This window comes from Nycticebus coucang, chromosome 16 (assembly GCF_027406575.1).
Source record: "Nycticebus coucang isolate mNycCou1 chromosome 16, mNycCou1.pri, whole genome shotgun sequence".
Taxonomy (NCBI): Eukaryota; Metazoa; Chordata; class Mammalia; order Primates; family Lorisidae; genus Nycticebus; species Nycticebus coucang.
This window is the reverse complement of record NC_069795.1, coordinates 50,270,056-50,289,779: the sequence shown is the minus strand read 5'-3', so window position 1 is coordinate 50,289,779 and position 19,724 is coordinate 50,270,056. Positions and strand designations below refer to the sequence as shown.

The window sequence follows — 19,724 nt, the reverse complement described above, 5'->3', positions numbered from 1 at the left end:
AGAAAATGTACTACTTCAAATAAAGGCAATCAAACACTAACCCTAGACTGCAGCTTAAATCAGCAGCCAAGCAAAGATACTTGTCTTGCCCTCCACTGGCCCCTCCTGTGACAGGATCAGTATTAAGTTCAAAATAAAGCCAAGAGAGCAGGCCGGGGTTGTACACACCAAGCGTAAAGAACTCCTGCGCGTAACTGAGAGGCCGGCACCATGGAAAATCGGCCTGCGGCCAGGTTCCGCGGCCACTACTCAATGGCTCGCACTGAGGCGTTGGGTGTGTGTGTGTGTGTGTGTGTGTGTGTGTGTTGTGTGAAAAGCGTCTCCGGTGTGTGTTTTGTGTGATGTGCGTCTCCGGTGTGGCAGTAGTGGTTCCAGCACCGCCGCTCCCGTTCCCACCCCGAGTTCGGTCTCCCTTTCTGGCGCCCAACTCCCTTCTCGGAAGTAGGGCCTCCGCTGGGGCCAGGAGGTGACGAACAGTGGCCGGTTCTCCTCCGGCAAGGAGGCGACGTGGGCCCGGATCCCAGCGGGCCGCACCGGGCGTGCCCAGGGCTCGTCTGGGCCCAACACCTGGCAGGGTGAGCGCCAGATCCGCCCATTCTCGCTCGACCCCACTCCCCCCACCCTGGGGAGCTTAACGAATGGCCCAGAGTATCCCACGCAGCCCGCGACGCTGGGGTTGTGTTCACCTCCGGCGGCTCCAGCTCGCTGCGACTTTTCGGGCTTCTCCTCTCCCGCCTTCCCGTCCGCCATTTTCCCCGCCGCGGCCTCCCCTGCAGCCACGCCAAGGACGTCACGGCCCCGCCCAGCAACCATTGAGCTTTAGGGCCAGCAGTCGAGACGGCAGCCCAGAGCGGCCCGGAAGAGCGAAAAGACCTCCTATGGAAACGAACGTGGACGTGATGTCATCGATTGGCCGCCTCGGAAGGAAGGGCGGGGAAGGTGGGGCGTTCAATGTGGGAGATTGGCTAGGGACTTCACTAGCGGGCTTCCTGGCCTTTTGGCATTTGCTGAGAAGTGTGGGCGTGATCACCCTGGAAACGTTGATGGAATCCTAAGGTTCTGTATGCCCGGGTGTGGCTGCACTTTATCTGGTTCCGTCTTTCATTCTGGTTGCTGGATATCGTTCGTGTGCCTGCCTACCCCACGTAAAGAAAGAAAAAAAAAAAAAAAACAGGCTCGGCGCCCGTAGCTCAGTGGTTAGGATGCCGGCCACATACACTTAGGCTGGCGGGTTCGAACCCGGACCGGGCCAGTTAAGCAAGGACAACTGCAACAACAACAAAAAAATAGCCGGGCGTTGTGGTGGGTGCCTGTAGTCCCAGCCACTTGGGAGGCTGTGGCAAGAGAATCGCTTAAGCTCAAGAGTTTGAGGTTGCTATGAGCTGTGACGCCACGGCACTCTACCGAGGGCGATATAGGGAGACCCTATCTCAAAAACAAACAAAAAAACCGAGGGCCATATCCTCTACACACTTAAGGGGAATATCAGCGGTTAACATGCACCCCCCCCACACACACACCCCTCGCCTAGTGTCAGAGGCTTTTCACACACGTTTAATCGCCATGATAGTCCGAAGTGCAATTATCCTCTCATGAAAAACTAAGTTAAGGGCGGCGCCTGTGGCTCAGTGAGTAGGGCGCCGGCCCCATATACCGAGGGTGGCGGGTTCAAACCCGGCCCCGGCCAAACTGCAACAAAAAATAGCCAAGCGTTGTGGCGGGCTCCTGTGATCCCAGGTACTTGGGAGGCTGAGGCAAGAAAATCACCGAAGCACAGGAGTTGGAGGTTGCTGTGAGCTGTGACGCCATAACATTCTACCAAGGGCGGTAAAGTGAGACTCTGTCTCTAAAAAAAACAAAACAAAAGAACTGAGTTGAGCCTGTTAATCCCAGCACTCTGGGAGGCTGAGGTAGGTGGATCTCCTGAGCTCAGGAGTTGAGCCTGTTAATCTCGGCCCTCTGGGAGGCTGAGGTAGGTGGATCTCCTGAGCTCAGGAGTTGAGCCTGTTAATCTCAGCACTCTGGGAGGCTGAGGTAGGTGGATCTCCTGAGCTCAGGAGTTGAGCCTGTTAATCTCAGCCCTCTGGGAGGCTGAGGTAGGTGGATCTCCTGAGCTCAGGAGTTGAGCCTGTTAATCTCAGCCCTCTGGGAGGCTGAGGTAGGTGGATCTCCTGAGCTCAGGAGTTGAGCCTGTTAATCTCAGCACTCTGGGAGGCTGAGGTAGGTGGATCGCCTGAGCTCAGGAGTTGAGCCTGTTAATCTCAGCACTCTGGGAGGCTGAGGTAGGTGGATCGCCTGAGCTCAGGAGTTGGAGACCAGCATCAACAAAGCTAGACCCCGTCTCTAGAAATAGAAAAACTAGCTGGGCATTGTGGTGGGCGCCTGTAGACCTAAGTACTTGGGAGGCTGAAGCAAGAGGATCTCTAGAGCTCAAAAGTAGGGCGCCGGCCCCATATGCCGAGGGTGGCGGGTTCAAACCCAGCCCCGGCCAAACTGCAACAAAAAAATAGCCGGGTGCTGTGGCAGGCGCCTGTAGTCCCAGCTATTCGGGAGGCTGAGGCAAGAGAATCGCTTAAGCCCAGGAGCTGGAGGTTGCTGTGAGCCGTGTGACGCCACGGCACTCTACCGAGAGCCATAAAGTGAGACTCTGTCTCTACAAAAAAAAAAAAAAAAAAAAAGTTTGAGATTTCTGTGAGCTATGACGCCAGCGCACTCAACCCCTGGGTGACTGAGTGAGACTCTGTCTCGAAAACAAAAATACACAACCAACCAACAAACAAAAGCTGGGCTGAGACTAGAGAGTAGCTTCTCAAGGTTATGCAGCCACGTGGTAAAACCGGTTTTCCTAGTGGTTGCAAATTTCTCAATCAAATTAAGGGAAACTACTCCATCAAGTTAAGACTGCAGTAATTTCTGCCTTACCTAGAAACCTTTAGTGGATTCTCAGGGCCTGCAGAATGAAGTCAGTGAGTTAAACAAGGTGTCCCAAAGGTCACCCCTAAAGTCGCCATACATAGGGAAAATGAGAAATTGTTGCTAGCTAAATGTACCTGTATTTACAAAATAGATACTACAAAATTTTACAAACAAGTGACTAACACGTAGAGATTATTTTGTAAATACTTTGTAAAAATTTGAAATTACTATTTTGTAAATAAAAATGTATTTTGCTTCTATTTCTCATTTTCCCTGTGTATTTCCCAATTTCTCATTTTCCCTATGACTTTAGGGGTGACCTTTGGGATAGCCTGTATTAAGCCTCAGCCTACCTTTTGGACCTCATCTTCTCTTTTTCTCAATATTTATCCAGCTTTCTATCCTAAAGGGGCAATCCGTTGGCTTAGTAGGAGTCTCTGGGTTTGCCCTACAATATACAGTTAGTGTTAGAAAACGTGAGTCTTGGTACTCAACTTGGATTTAATTTTTTTTTTTTTTTTGAGACAGAGTCTCACTTTGTTGCCCTTGGTAGAGTGCCATGGCATAATAGCTCACAGCAACCTCAAACTCCTGGACTCAAGTGATTCTCTTGCCTGAGCCTCCCCAGTAGCTGGAACACAACGGGCTTTTTTTTTTTTTTTCAGTTTTTGGCTGGGGCTGGGTTTGAACCCACCACCTCTGGTATATGGGGCCAGCGCCCTACTCCTTTGAGCCACAGGCACTGAACAGGCTATGTTTTTATAGACAGTGTGCAGTGGCTTCAAATTCCTGGGTTCCAGCAAACCTCTTTCTCAACTGAGGTCTCAATTTGGCTAAGGCTGGTCTCAGTCTGGCTCAGGCTGGTCTCAAAAATGTGAGCTCAGGCTATCCACCTGCCTCTGCCTCCCGGAGTGCTAGGATTACAGGCATGAGCCACCTTGTCCAGCCTCAGCTTGGGTTTAAATACCTGATCTGTCCTTTGTTGGCCGTGTAAACTTGAGAGCAGCTGTTTACAGACCTACCTTTACTTCTCTATAAAATAAAAATAATAATACCTCCTTCAAGGGAGATCATGGTGATCAAATGAGGTAATTTTTGTGTAACATTTTCAGGTAACTTAATACTCCCTCGGTGTGTGTTTTTTTAAAACTGTCTCTTTCCGCTTGGCGCCCATGGCTCAAGCGGCTAAGGCGCCAGCCACATACACCTGAGCTGGCGGGTTCGAATCCAGCCTGGGCCCGCCAAACAACACTGACGGCTGCAACCAAAAAATAGCCAGGCGTTGTGGTGGCCACCTGTAGTCCCAGCTACTTGGGAGGCAGAGGCAGGAGAATCACTTAAGTCCAGGAGTGGGAGGTTGCTGTGAGCTGTGATGCCACAGCACTCTACCCAGGGCGACAGCTTGAGGCTCTGTCTCAAAAACAAACAAAAACAAACAAACGAACAAACAAAAAACCTGTCTCTTTAAAGACAAGGTGCAAAAGTTCCTTGACAACAGAGACCATTAAAAAAAAAACAACTCGGGCAGCGCCTGTGGCTCAGTGAGTAGGGTGCCGGCCCCATATACCGAAGGTGGTGGGTTCAAACCCAGCCCGGGCTGAACTGCAACAACAACAACAACAAAAAATAGCCGGGCGTTGTGGCGGGCCATGTGACACCACGGCACTCTACCGAGGGCAGTAAAGCGAGACTCTATCTCTACAAAAAAAAAAAACAAAACAACTCTTCACTATGTACCATGTGTTTAATATATGAAATGTGCTTAGCTGGATATTTCACACCTGTGCACTAGGGAGGCAAGGTGGGAGAATCACTTGCTAGGAGATTGGAAACTGCCTAGGCAACTCTTTATTTATTTATTGAGACAGAGCCTCAAGCTGTCGCCCTGGGTAGAGAGTTGTGGCATCACAGTTCACAGCAACCTCCCACTCCTGGGCTCAAGCGATACTCCTGCCTCTGCCTCCCAAGTAGCTGGGATTACAGGTGCCCACCACAACGCTGGCTATTTTTTGGTTGCAACCATCATTGTTGTTTGGTGGGCCGGGGCTGGATTCGAACCTGCCAGCTCTGGTGTATGTGGCTGGTGCCTTAGGCGCTTGAGCCACAGGTGCCAAGCCTGTTATTTTTATTTTTTTGAAACAGAGTCTCGGGCGGTGCCTGTGGTTCAGTGGGTGAGGCGCCGGCCCCATATACCGAGGGTGGCGGGTTCAAACCTGGCCCTGGCTGAACTGCAACCAAAAAAAAAAAAAATAGCCAGGCGTTGTGGCGGGCGCCTGTAGTCCCAGCTACTCGGGAGGCTGAGGCAAGAGAATTGCTTAAGCCCAGGAGTTGGAGGTTGCTGTGAGCTGTGTGAGGCCACAGCACTCTACCGAGGGCCATAAAGTGAGACTCTGTCTCTACAAAAAAAAAAAAAAAAAGAAACAGAAACAGAGTCTCACTCTGTTGCCTTGGGTGGAGGGCTGTGGTGTAATCATAGTTCACAGCAACCTCACACTCTTGAGTTCAAAGAGATCCTCTGGCCTCAGCCTCCCAAGTAGCTGGGACTACAGGTGCCCCCCATGTCAGCCTGGCTAGTTTTTTCTATTTTTTATTTATTTATTTATTTTTGGTTTTTGGCTGGCGCTGGGTTTGAACCCACCACCTCCGGCATATGGGACCGGCGCCCTACTCAAGCCACAGGCGCCGCCCTATTTTTTTATTTTTTTGTAGAGACAGAGTCTCACTTTATGGCCCTCGGTAGAGTGCCATGGCATCACACAGCTCACAGCAACCTCCAACTCCTGGGCTCAAGCAATTCCCCTGCCTCAGCCTCTAAGTAGCTGGGACTACAGGCACCTGCCACAATGCCTGGCTATTTTTTGGTTGCAGGCATCATTGTCGTTTGGTGGGCCAGGCTGGATTTGAACCTGCCAGCTCAGGTGTATGTGGCTGGCGCTTTAGCCGCTTGAGTCACAGGCACCGAGCCCCAACATAAGATTTTTATTTGAAATTATGTATGTACTTACAGATGCCTGTATTTTCTATTAATTTTTTTTTTATTTTTGCTTTCAATTTCAGCTGGCTTTCACTCTTCTTAGTTTGAAGGTTTTTTGTTTTTTTTTTTTTAATTTTCTTTTTCCATTCTTCCTTCAGCAATTCTCTTGCCCTTTACCTCCCAAGTAGCTGGGATTACAGGCGCCCGCCACAACGCCCAGCTTTTTTTGGTAGAGATGGGGTTTCACCCTGGCTCACTCCTGCTTATACTGGTCTCTCAGGAAATCCACCCACCCTGGTCTCCCACAGCGCTGGGACCTCAGGTGTGAGCCACCATGCCAGGCCTTTTCTTTTTTTTGAGATAGAGTCTCCCTAGGTCACCCTTGGTATAGTGCCATGGCATCATAACTCACATCAACTTCAAACTCTTGGGTTTAACTGATTCTGTTGCCTCAGCCTCCCAAGTAGCTGGGACTACATGCACCTGTCACAACGCCTAGCTATTTTTTAGAGACGGGGGTCTTGTTCTGGCTCAGGCTGCTCTCAAACCTGCAAGCTCAGGCAATCCACCCGCTTCAGCCTCCCAAGTGCGGGGATTACAGGCATGAGCCATGGCATTTTTTTGTTTTGTTTTTTAGAGACAGTCTCACTTTACCGCCCTTGGTAGAGAGCTGTGCCATCACAGCTCACAGCAACCTCCAACTCCTAGGCTTAGGCGATTCTCTTGCCTCAGCCTCTTGAGTAGCTGGGACTACAGGCGCCCGCCACAACGCCTAGCTATTTTTTTGTTGCAGTTTGGCCGGGGCTGGGTTTGAACCCGCTACCCTGGGTATTTGGGGCCCACGCCCCACCTACTGAGCCACAGGTGCCGCCCTAGCCACTGTATTTTTATTTATTTGCAGTTTTTGGCCGGGGCTGGGTTTGAACCCGCCACCTCTGGCATATGGGGCTGGCGCCCTACTCCTTGAGCCACAGGCACAGCCTCCACTGTATTTTTAAATGAGGAAAATGGGGCGGCTCCTATGGCTCAGTGGGTAGGGCACCGGCCTCCTATACTGAGGGTGGGGGGTTCGAACCTGGCACCAGCCACCTAAAACAGCAGTGACAACTGCAACAAAAAAAGAGCCGGGCACTGTGGCAGGCACCTGTATTCCCAGCTGCCTGGGAGGCTGAGGTAAGAGAATCGCGTAAGCCCAAAAGTTGGGAGGTTGCTGTGAGCTGTGACACTACAACACTCTACTGAGGGCGACAAAGTGAGACTCTGTCTCAAAATAAATAAATAGAAATGAAAATCAGGTCACATACCTATTAAGGTGTATATATCCCATACATCACACCATATAAGTTAAAGATAAAAATAGTACACTATTGCCTCCCCAAAGTGAACAACCCAGAACTTGAACAACTTGGAATCTAATGAAAAATTTGAGCAAATTTTGCTTGAAATCTAAATGCTGGTTTGGAATTTGAAAGCCCAGCACATTGTGTTTTTGTCCTAAGTTCCGCTAACAATCGGGCCACCCACTGATTTGTCCTTCAATTCCTTGTCAGAAGCTGTAGTGAAAACATCTCGTGATTTTTGCTGCTAATTTTATGTTTTGGTGCCTGTTTTTTTTTTTTTTTTTTTTTTTTTAATATAAGTGGGCTGAACACAGTGGCTCATGCCTGTGATCCCAGCACTTGGGAAGCTGAGGTGGGTGAATTGCCTGAGCTCACAGGTTTGAGGCCAGCCACAGCCAGAGTGATACCCTGGCTATTTAATAGCCAGGCATCGTGGCGAGTGCCTATAGTCCCAGCTACTTGGGAGGCTGAGGTAAGAAAATCACTTAAGCCCAAGAGTTTAGGTTGCTGTGAGCTATGATGCCACAGTACTCTACCAGTGGTGACCAAGTGAGACTGAAAACAAAAACAAAACATATACAGTATAAATGCCTTAGCACAGTAATTAGTAAACAAGATGAAGTATATATTAACTAGTGCGATGTAAGAGTTCCTAATTCTGTTATGAAATCACATTGTACCCCATAAATGCATTAATGTATACATGATCTGTGTTTATGGTTTAATAAAAAAAATTAAAATCAAAACAAAAACAAAACAAACAGAAAAAAAAACAACTAAGTGTAGTCACCATGGGTCCTAAAAAGTGTAGTGAGGAAAATAAGAGTCAGATGAAAGCTGTTAGAGCTACACTTGAAATTAAAAGACTTTATTGGCTTGGTGCCTGTGCTCAGTGGGTAGGGCACTGGCTACACACACGGAGGCTGGGGGGTTCCAACCTTGCCTGGGCCTGCTAAACAACTATGACCAAAAAATAGCTGGGCATTGTGGCGGGAGCCTGTAGTCCCAGCTACTTGGGAGGCTGAGGAAAGGGAATTGCTTAAATTCCCAAAAGTTTGAGGGTGATGTGAGGTGTGACACCACAGCATTCTACCAAGGGTGACATAGTGAGACTGTCTCAAAAAACAAAAAGATTATTCTGTTCAACAAACCTAGACAAATCTTTTCGCTTACTAAGATTGTCTTTATCGTAAACAAAATATAACCTCAAAGTTTTACATTTTATTGAAAAAGACAAGGCCTTGCAGTTTGGAAAGAAAGAGAAAATGAATTCCATTCAGACAGAAATACACTAGTAGAACTGTATTTCCAATCCATTTATTTTTTAAGCTATAATGTTTTCTCATTTAAGACACTTTTTCTGTGTATGTACATTTAGAGAACCTTTTGAAAACAAATTAAAAGTCTTTGCTTTCTTTATTCTATTTATGAACTCTTGAGAATACTGAGATATCTCCAGATAACCAGCATGTTTCCTCCTAGGAACAAACTTCAGAGCTTCTTCCCAACTACCAGTGTTTTTCAGACATAACAAAATCCGAATCATTTGATCTAAGGTGAGATTTTTAGTACCTATATCCCATTGTAAATATTTATCTAATGGAAGACATTCTGTTGCCAGCTTCAGCCGTTTTGCGTTGGCTAGGGAGGTGCCTGGCTGCATATGTCTATCAACAAAAGACCCAACTATATAAATTTTGTCATGCTGGAAGGTAGTCATAACATTAGGAGAATCTGCAGTTAAATATATAATACTGTCCTTTGGAAATAAATCTACATAAGACTTTTCTGTTGTTGTTATAAGCAATTTGTCCCATTTTTCACCATACCGTGTAATTAACTCTCTCTGATAAGCACCATCTGGTTTAAGATTGCAGAAATAAATATGGAAAGGATCAACATCTTTTCTATTCCATCCTTCACTTTCTAAAAGTTGGGAAACAGCATTCTGCAGTTCTTTTCGTTTCATATAATTCTCATAAGCCATGTCAAAAACCAAAGGTTGTCCAAACTGCATGGCCTGGGCACCCTTCCAGCCCATTGCCATGTTCATATTCCTATCCCAAAGTCGTAAAAATAGAAAGTTTTGCTGTTGTTTGTCTGCCTCAGAGGTTTCTAGCAGCTTCTTTTTAAACTCCTCCCTTGCTGCTGCTTTCATTTCCTTTTTTATTTTACTAGCTTTTTTCAATTTTTCCTTAACATACAAATATTTTAAATATTTTTTTCTTGATGATTTAGAAGGACACTCCATAATGATTTTGAGTTCGTCTTCAGTGATATGTTCTGGTACTTCTTTGCCAAGCAATCTCCACATCTCAATTAACTCTCTAGTGGCAGCTAGAGGATCTTCATGGTCATTGCTGGAGACTGGTGAAACATCTTCTTGCACCCTAGATTTCATTGTTGCTTTCCACCCATCCAATTCTACCTGTTGAGGAGATGATGTACTCTCCTTATGATAGGACACAGACAGTATTTTGGAAGACATGTATCTCTGCAGAATTGTTGAGTATAAATTTTTGCTCTTCCTTTGAAGGGTAAATGGCATCAAAAACCTGGCAAAAGGACTTAAAGTAATGCTGATGCTCATTTTGAGGAAAATAGATCTGTAAGAAAACCCCTGTAAAAGAAGAAAAGGTGTAATTAAAAGACAAAGGTTTTTTATTTTTTTTTGAGACAGAGCCTCAAGCTGTCACCCTGGGTAGAGAGCCGAGGCATCACAGCTCACAGCAACCTCCTCAGGCTCAAGCGATTCTCCTGCCTCCACCTCCCAAGTAGCTGGGATTACAGGTGCCTGCCACAACGCCTGGCTATTTTTTGGTTGCAGCCGTCATTGTTGTTTGGCAGGCTTGGGCTGGATCCGAAACCGCTAGCTCAGGTGTATGTGGCTGGCACCTTAGCCACTTGAGTCACAGGGGCTGAGCCAAAAAGACAAAGATTTTTAAGACTTCTGAAGGAATTATATTGCAATTTTTTTTTTTTTGTAGAGACAGAGTCTCACTTTACCACCCTCGGTAGAGTGCCGTGGCCTCACACAGCTCACAGCAACCTCCAACTCCTGTGCTTAAGCGATTCTCTTGCCTCAGCCTTCTGAGTAGCTGGACTACAGGCGCCCGCCACAACGCCCAGCTATTTTTTGGTTGTAGTTTGGCGGGGGCCGGGTCTGAACCCGCCACCTTCGGTATATGGGGCCGGCGCCTTACCGACTGAGCCACAGGCACCACCCTGCAATTTTTTTTTTAGATAGTCTCACTTTGTCACCCCAGTAGAATGCCATGGCATCATACCTCACGGCAATCTCAGAATCTTCCTTTATTTGAGACAGAGTCTTAAGCTGACACCCTGAGTAAAGTGCCGTGGCATCATAGCTCACAGAAACCTCCAACTTTTCAACTCAAGTGATCTTGCCTCAGTTTTTCTATTTTTAGTAGAGACAGGGTCTCACTTTTTGCTCAGGCTGGTGTCAAACTCACTCATGAGCTCAAGCTATCCACTCACCTCAGCGTCTCCGAATGCTAAGATTACAGGCATAAGCCACCACATCCAGTAGCAACCTCAGACTCTTGGGCTCAAGTGATTCTCTTGCCTCAGCCTCCACAGTAACTAGGACTACAGGTGCCTGCGACAACACCCAGCTACTTTTAGAGACATCTTGCTCTGGCTCAGGCTGGTCTGGAACTTGTGAGCTCAGGTGATATGCCTGCCTCAGCCTCCCAGAATATAAACCGCCATGCCTGGCTTTGCAATTTTTAGTACCTATGTCCCACTATAAATATTTGAAGTAAAATGTAAGTTTGAGATACTTACTTCTAATTGAAGTATACGTTAGAGATACTAAACTGGAATCGATTTCTGAAACATAAAGTGAAATCTTTGTACAACATTATGTACTGTATTATTAATTTTTCTGGGACTCCTGTGGCCTAAAGCCTGTGATCACTCATTGGGTAAAAAGTTTACAACTTATTTGGACTCTTATTTTATTTTTGAGACAGAGTCTCACTACTTCATCCTTGGTAGAATGCTATGGCATCACAGCTCATAGCAACCTCCAACTCTTGGGCTTAATTGATTCTCTTGCCTCAGTCTCCCAAGTAATTGAGACTATAGGCGCCCACCACAAAGCCCAGCTATTTTTTTGTTGGAGTTGTCATTGTTATTCAGCTGGCCTGGGCTGGGCTCAAACCCGCCACCCTCGGTATATGGGACCCGCGCCCTACCCACTGAGCCACTGGTGCCACCCTCAAGTGATCTTCTTGCCTCAGTTTTTCTATTTTTAGTAGAAATGGGGTCTTGCTTTTTGCTCAAGCTGGTCTCAAACTCATGAGCTCAAGCGATCCATCCGCCTCAGCCTCCCAGAGTGATAGGATTACAGGGGTGAGCCACCGCACCTGGCCTGGTCCAGCATTCTAAGTGTGAATACAGACCCAAACACAAGATTCTTCATAGGAGCAACGTATGAAAACAAAGGAAAGGAAAGGAAAGTTACAGAGGATAGCAACTGTAAAAAGCACTTAGGAGCTGCTGCATCAATACAATACCCTTGTATTTTCAAAACAAAAATACATGGAGCCTTGGCTCGGGGCCTGTGGCTCAAGTGGCTAAGGTGCCAGCCACATACACCTGAGCTGGTGGATTCGAATCCAGCCCGGTCCGCCAAACAACAATGACCCTGCAACCAAAAAATAGCGGGGTGTTGTGGCCGGCGCCTGTAGTCTCAGCCACTTGGGAGGTGGAGGCAGAAGAATCGCTGGAGCCCAGGAGTTGGAGGTTGCTGTGATTTGTGATGCCATGGCACTCTACCCAGGGCAATAGCTTGAGCTCTGTCTCAAATAAATATATAATAAAATAAAATAAAATACATGGAGACCTACTGATCAAAAAACAGCAAAGGACTCTTCCCCTATTCAGACTTGACTTTGCAGCAATTACCAAACAAATGTACAAAATTGAGAGAAATGTATATAAAGCTCCACAGTTTTATCCTAAAGGTTTGGATGTCCATAGCCAATAAAGATGCTTGAAGACAGGCTGGGTGGGTGGCTGATGCCTGTAATCCTAACACTTTGGGAGGCTGAGATGAGTGGATTGCTTGAGTTCCACTAGCCTGAAAAAGAGCAGACCCCATCTCTACTAAAAATAGAAAAACTAGCCTGTGTTGTGGTGGGCACATACAGTCTCAGCTACTGAGGAAGCTGAGTCAAGAGGACTCAGCTTAGTCTTGAGCCTAAGAGTTTGAGGTTGCTGTGAGCTTTAAAGTTGGGCACGCCACCCAAGGTGATGGAATGAGACTGTCTTAAAAAAAAAAAAAAAAAAAAAAGTGCTTGGGGCGGCACCTGTGGCTCAGTCTTGAGCCTAAGAGTTTGAGGTTGCTGTGAGCTTTAAAGTTGGGCACGCCACCCAAGGTGATGGAATGAGACTGTCTTAAAAAAAAAAAAAAAGTGCTTGGGGCGGCACCTGTGGCTCAGTCTTGAGCCTAAGAGTTTGAGGTTGCTGTGAGCTTTAAAGTTGGGCACGCCACCCAAGGTGATGGAATGAGACTGTCTTAAAAAAAAAAAAAAAAAAAAAAAAGTGCTTGGGGCGGCACCTGTGGCTCAGTCGGTAAGGCGCCGGCCCCATATACCGAGGGTGGCGGTTTCAAACCCGGCCCCAGCCGAACTGCAACAAAAAAAATAGCCGGGTGTTGTGGTGGGCGCCTGTAGTCCTAGCTACTCGGGAGCCTGAGGCAAGAGAATTGCTTAAGCCCAGGAGTTGGAGGTTGCTGTGAGCTGTGTGATGCCATGGCACTCTACCCAAGGCGATAAAGTGAAACTCTGTCTCTACAAAAAAAAAAAAAAAAAGTGCTTAAAGATGTGAAACAAATGTCAAATTTGAAACAGAAAAAATTCAAATTTTTACAAAATGCAAATGAAACACTTGAAAATAAAAATTCCTTCTTCTCTTGCCTTCATTTAACCGTGCTACATGCTCCTAGGTTTCCTGCCTCAGACCTGTGCACAGCACTGATGCCCCCCTCCCTTAATGGTGGGCAACGGAATGAGACTGTCTCAAAAAACAAAACAAACAAAACCAAACAAAAAAACCCGGACAATTTACTTTCAACTTTCAGAAATACTTAACATGGCGTCCCCAGGACCCCATGTGAAAAACATTGATTTCAGAATCAAGAAGCTTTTGAGTTTTGTCTTAGTAACTGGTAAAAACTTTAAGAATTTAATAGAAATATAAACCCTATCCTTTCCAACTGCGGCTCAAGGCAGGATAGCTCCAGCAAAAAAGAGTGGTGAAAAGACGGACTGTTCTGCCATTAACGAAGTGGTGAGCAGAACTTACACCATCAACATGCAAAGTACATCCATGCAGTGGGCTTCAAGAAGCGTGTTACTGGGCGGCGCCTGTGGCTCAGTGAGTAGGGCGCCGGCCCCATATGCCGAGGGTGGCGGGTTCAAACCCAGCCCCGGCCAAACTGCAACAACAACAACAAAAATAGCCGGGTGCTGTGGCGGGCGCCTGTAGTCCCAGCTACTCGGGAGGCTGAGGCAAGAGAATCGCTTAAGCCCAGGAGCTGCAGGTTGCTGTGAGCTGTGTGATGCCACGGCACTCTACCGAGGGCTATAAAGTGAGACTCTGTCTCTACAAAAAAAAAAAAAAAAAAAAGAAGCGTGTTACTTTTGCACTCAATGAGATCTAGAAATCTACCATTAAAGATGGGAACTCCAGAAGTGCGCACTGAAACCAGGTTCAACAAAAAGGTCTGAGCCAAAGGAATAAGGAGTGTCCCACACGCATCCACGTGAGTTTGTCCAAAAAACACAGGAGGTTGACAATTCACAAAATGAACTCTATACTTTGCTTACCACTTTCCAAAATCTATAGTCAATGTGGATGAGAACTCTGGCCGTCAAATAACGTTATAAATAACCCTCCTCCTCCCCCGCAGAAAAGAAAACCCAAATTTTTAACAACTATCAAAGACTTCATTTTGGGGACCACTGCTCTTGTTTCACGTACTGTGGGTCTTCCTAGTGCATATGTCCTATTAAGTGCATCTCGGAATGTCTCTGGCGTTCTCCCACTCCAATAAAAACACAGAAAGAAATGCGCATACCAGACGTGCAGGTCCCGCCAGCGCAAAGTGCAGACACTCCAGAAGTCCGAGGACTCAGCAGTAAAATGAGGCCCAGGGATCCGCTAGGATGCTAACTCGAAACTCTCCCGCACCCACCGCAAAGCATCAAGACCGCGCAACCGCCAGGACGCTGCCGGAAGTCCCGCCCTCTCCCTCCTGGCGCTCCCTTCTGACGTCAGGTCATGCGGGGTTGATGGGGGAAGGTTTGTGGGCTGAAGCTGCGCTCAGGTGGAGGCTGTTTAGTCGACAACTGTTAGTCGACAACTGTTACCGACTATCTTTTCAACTGCCGAGGCATGTGCCTGTTTTTATTTTATTTTATTTTCTGTTTATTTCTTCGAGACAAAAGAGTCTCACTGTGTTGCCCAGCCTAGAATGCCGTGGAGTCAGCGTAGTTTATAGGACCCTCAAACCTGGGCTCAAGCCATCCACTTGCCTCCGCCTTTCCAATAGCTCGGACGACTATAGTCGTGCCACCGTGCCTTGCTAATTTTTCTATTTTTACTTTTTTTTTTTTTTTTTTGCAGTTTTTGGCCGGGGCTGAGTTTGAACCCGCCACCTCTGGCATATGGGCCGGCGCCCTACTCCTTTGAACCACAGGCGCCGCCTAATTTTTCTATTTTTAGTAGAGAGAGATCTTGCTTTTGCTCAGGCTAGTCTCCATCTCTTGGTTTCAAGGGATCCTCCCTGCTTGGCCTCCCACAGTGCTGGGATTCAGTCGTGAGCCACCCAGCCCAGCCAATAAAACTGCTTCCTCATCCTCTTCTCTTAGCTTGGCCTAGTATTTATACTCACTTTTTGATAAAAATACTAAAATAAAATGATCTTTTCACAGATCTTGGGACCTTCATGCTCCTTGACACTAGGACTTTATTTTATTTTATTTTTTTTTGTGTGTGTGTTTTTTGGCCGGGGCTGGGTTTGAACCCGCCACCTCCGGCATATGGGACCGGCACCCTACTCCTTGAGCCACAAGCACCGCCCAGGACTTTCTTTTTTATTAATTTTAATTTTTATTTTTTGAGGCAGAGCCTCAAGCTGTCGTCCTGGGTAGAGTGCTGTGACGTCACAGCTCACAGTAACCTCCAACTCCTGGGTTTAAGCGAATCGCTTGCTCAGCCTCCCAAGTAGCTGGTATTACAGGCGCCCGCCACCAACACTCTGCTGTTTTTTTTTTGTTTGTTTGTTTTCCGGGGGGGAGGGGGTTGTAGTTGTCATTGTTTTTTGGCTGGCCTTGGCTGGATTCGAACCCGCCAGCTGTGGTGTATGTGGCTGGCGCCTTAGACGCTTGAGCTATAAGCGCCGAGCGGTCACTAGGACTTTATATGTTACATCTCTTGAGCCCAGGAGTTTGATGTTGCTGTGCGTTATGACACCACTGCACCTCCACCCAGCGAGACGGAGTGAGACTCTGTTTCAATAAAATAGGAAATAAATATAAACATACAACACAAGACCATTTGAGAGCAAATGCAGTTGAGAGTGAGATGGAGTCGGACAGGCTAGAGCCAAGGCAACACAGCAGGTCTTATCGGTTTAAGTTGTTTTATACATTTTTTTTTTTTTAGGGCGGCGCCTATGGCTCAGTGGGTAGGGCACCGGCCCCATGTACCGAGGGTGGAGGGTTCAAACCCGGCCCCGGCCAAATTGCAACGGAAAATGACGGTGTGTTGTGTCAGGCGCTTGCAGTCACAGCTACTTGGGAGGCTGAGGCAAGAGAATTGCCTGAGCCCAGGAGTTGGAGGTTGCTGTGAATTTTGAATTGAAATGTTGACATTGACTTTTGAATTAGAAATGTTGTTTTGGAGTGGCGCCTCTGGCTCAGCGAGCAGGGCGCCGACCCCATATACCGAGGGTGGCGGGTTCAAACCCAGCCCCGGCCGAACTGCAATAAAAAAAAAAAATAGCCGGGCGTTGTGGCGGGCGCCTGTAGTCCCAGCTACTCGGGAGACTGAGGCAGGAGAATAGCCTAAGCCCAGGAGTTGGAGGTTGCTGTGAGCTGTCACACCACAGTACTCTACCAAGGGCGATAAAGTGAAACTATGTGTCTACAAAAAAAAAAAAAAAAGAAATGTTGTTTTGGGGTGGCCCCATATACCGAGGGTGATGGGTTTGAACCCTGACAAACTGCAACAACAACAACAAAATAGCCGGGCGTTGTGGTTGGTGCCTGTAGTCCCAGCTACTCAGGAGGCTGAGGCAAGAGAATCGCCTAAGCCCAGGAGTTGGAGGTTGCTGTGAGCTGTGACATTACAGCAATCTACAGAGGGTGACAAAGTAAGACTCTGTCTCTAAAAAATATATATATATATACATCTGTTGTTTTGCATAGGTCATGCTTATTATTATTGTTTAAGATAAGGGTTTAACATGGTTTTTGCTGTTTTGGGAAATGGAAGGGGAGAACAGTCTTGGACAGCCTACTCTAACTGTTCTCCAGAATTGCTGGCCTTCTGATGATAATGCTTAGTAGATCTAATCCCTGTTTCTGCATTTGACTGGGAGCAATAGGTGGCTGGACCCTCTTCCTCTAGTAACTCATTTATTGTGGAAATGCCAGTCTTTTCCGTAAGGATGGTTGGTCTTTATAGTGAAATAGAAAAATTATTAACTCAGGCCAGTCTGGTGGCTCACATCTGTAATCCTAGCACTCTGGGAGGCTGAGGCAGGTGGATTGACTGAGTTCACAGTTTGGAGACCAGGTTGAGCAAGTGTGGGCCCTCACATCTAAAAATAGCCAGGCATTGTGGGCCCCTGTAGTCCCAGCTATTTGGGAGGCTGAGGCAGGAGAATTGTTCCTTTAAGCTTCAAGTGATTCCTAAGTGTCCCGGTTGGCTGAACATTCAGGTATAAGTATTGGAAACACCTGGAAAAAGGTCCGTCTTCAACCTTGCCTGAGGAAAAATGGACCTAGGATTCACATTCACAATACCTTGGGTAGAGTGTGGTGGTGTTATAGGTCACAGCAACCTCAAATTCTTGGGCTCAGGAATCCCCTTGCCTCAGCCTCCCAAGTAGCTGGATCTACGTGGGAGGCTGAGTGTCCCCACAGTGCCTGGCTAGTTTTTTTTTTTTTTTTCTGTTTTTGGTAGAGACAGGTCTCAGTCTTGCTCAGGCTCGTCTTGAACTCCTGAGCTCAGGTGATCCACTAGTCTTGGCCTCCCAGAGTGCTAGGGTTATAGGCATGCTCTTTTGTACTTTTTCCCCTTAAATTCAATTATACATTGGACCCCAGGGTTGGTATTTTTACTTTATTGGAGATGCCGCTCCATTCTCTTACTCTTTTTCTTTTTCCTCCAACTTCCCTTCTCCCACTCCCTGCTGTTTTCTCTTTGTCATCTCATCCCCCAACTCTCTTCCTTTTCTCTAATATAAAATAAACTTATACTTTTATATCCTAATGCTTTTCTCATCCCATGCTTAGCACCAACTGGGCAACTAAGTTTGCCACACCTATTATTTTCAGCAAGTGATGCTGAAAAAACCGAATATCCAGAAGCATAGAATGTAGTTGGACCCTTACCTAACACCACATATAAAAATTAACTCAAAATGGATCAAATATAAGACCAAACCTTTTTTTTTGAGACAGTTTCACTATGTCGCCCTTGGTTGAGTGCCATGGCGTCACAGCAACCTCAAACTCGGGTTCAAGTGATTCTCTTGTCTCAGCCTCCCATGTAACTGGGACTAAAGGCACCTTGCCACAATGCCCTGCTATTTTTTGTTGTAGTTGTCATTGTTGTGTAGCTGGCCAGGGCCGGGTTTGACCCTGCCACCCTCGGTGTATGTGGCTAGCGTCGTAACCACTGTGCAACGGACACCCAACCAAAGACTAAAAACTTCCTGATGCTCCAAAATTATAGTTAAAAAAGAAGTTAAAAAGAAAAGAGCAAAAACTTAAGGTTGGGCGCAGTGGCTCACACCTGTAATCCTAGCACTCTGGGAGGCCGAGACGGGTAGATTGCCTGAGCTCACAGGTTTGAGACCAGCCTAAGCTAGACTGAGACTCCCATTTCTAAAAATAGCTGGGCATTGTGACAGGCGCCTGTAGTCCCAGCTACTTGGGAGACTGAGGCATGAGAATTGCTTGAGCCCAAGAGTTTGAGGTTGCCACAGCACTCTACTGAAGGTGACAAAATGAGACTCTGTCTCAAAAAAAAAAAACGCAGGCCGGGCGGCGCCTGTGGCTCAGTGAGTAGGGTGCCGGCCCCATATGCCAAGGGTGGCAGGTTCAAACCCAGCCCCTGCCAAACTGCAACCAAAAAATAGCCGGGCGTTGTGGTGGGCGCCTGTAGTCCCAGCTACTCAGGAGGCTGAGGCAGGAGAATCGCCTAAGCCCAGGAGTTGGAGGTTGCTGTGAGCTGTGTGACGCCACGGCACTCTACCAAGGGCAATAAAGTGAAACTTTGTCTCTACAAAAAAAAAAAAAAAACGCGGGCCCATTCTGTTTAGAAATATATTTTAAACGTTTAGTAATTAAAAAAAAACAAGAGCAAGCTCAGTGCCCATAGCTTAGTGAGTACAGCACCAGTCCATACACTGAAGCTGGCGAGTTTGAGCCCAGCCCGGGCCTGCTAAACAACAATGACAATTGCAACCAAAAAAAAAAAAAAAAATAGCTGGGTGTTGTGGTGGGCGCCTGTAGACCCAGCTACTCAGGAGACTGAGGCAAGAGAATCGCTTAAGCCCAAGAGTTTGAGGTTGCTGTGGGGTGTGACGCCATGGTAATGTACTGAGGGCCCATAGTGAGACTCTGTCTCAAAAAAAAAAAAAAAAAAAAAGGCAGTGCCTGTGGCTCAAGGAATAGGGCACCAGCCCCATATACCAGAGGTGGTGGGTTCAAGTCCAACCCTGGCCAAACACTGCAAAAAAAAAAAAAAAAAAAGGAAAGAAAATAACAAGTGAGGGAGCCTGTGGCTCAAAGGAGTAGGGCACCAGCCCCGTATGCTGGCGTTGGCCGGTTCAAACCCAGTCCCAGCCAAAAACTTCAAAAAAAAAAAAAAGAAAATAACAAGAAACAGCCCCCCCCCCCGATTATAAATGTTAACAAAGATGTGGAGAAAATGGAACCCTATGCATTGCTGGTGGGAACATAAAATGGTGCAGCTATTGTCCTTCAAAAAGGCAAATATAGAATTAATGTATTAACATACTGCTCATAGGTATGTACTTAAAGAAATTGAAAGGACACATAATTGTACTTTAATGTTCTTTGCAGTGTTATTGACAATAAACAAGACAGAAGCAATCCAAATATTCATGAATAGATGGATAAAATACTACATATGCATATAATGGAATATCATCCTGTCATAAAAAGGAATGAGTTTCTGATACGTACTAGCTTCAACACGAATAAACT

General features: G+C 46.8%; 2 protein-coding genes across 2 annotated transcripts in view; both read right to left on the bottom strand.

Moving 5' to 3' along the window:
* Positions 1-870, bottom strand: part of PCNP (PEST proteolytic signal containing nuclear protein) — a 30,016-nt gene extending 29,146 nt beyond the window's left edge. Inside the window, exon 1 of the mRNA XM_053564996.1 lies at positions 687-870. Within this exon, the coding sequence (XP_053420971.1) occupies positions 687-813 (127 nt within the window). The 5' untranslated portion in view covers positions 814-870. The remainder of the gene's footprint in view (positions 1-686) is intronic.
* Positions 871-8,373: 7,503 nt separating this feature from the next.
* On the bottom strand, positions 8,374-14,488 carry TRMT10C (tRNA methyltransferase 10C, mitochondrial RNase P subunit). Its single transcript, XM_053564993.1, has 2 exons — positions 14,339-14,488; positions 8,374-9,850 (listed from the first exon to the last, which is right to left on the bottom strand). The coding sequence occupies exon 2, from the start codon at positions 9,818-9,820 to the stop codon at positions 8,573-8,575; it is 1,248 nt and encodes a 415-aa protein (XP_053420968.1). The 5' UTR covers positions 9,821-9,850; positions 14,339-14,488; the 3' UTR covers positions 8,374-8,572.
* Between the last annotated feature and the right edge of the window lie 5,236 nt (positions 14,489-19,724).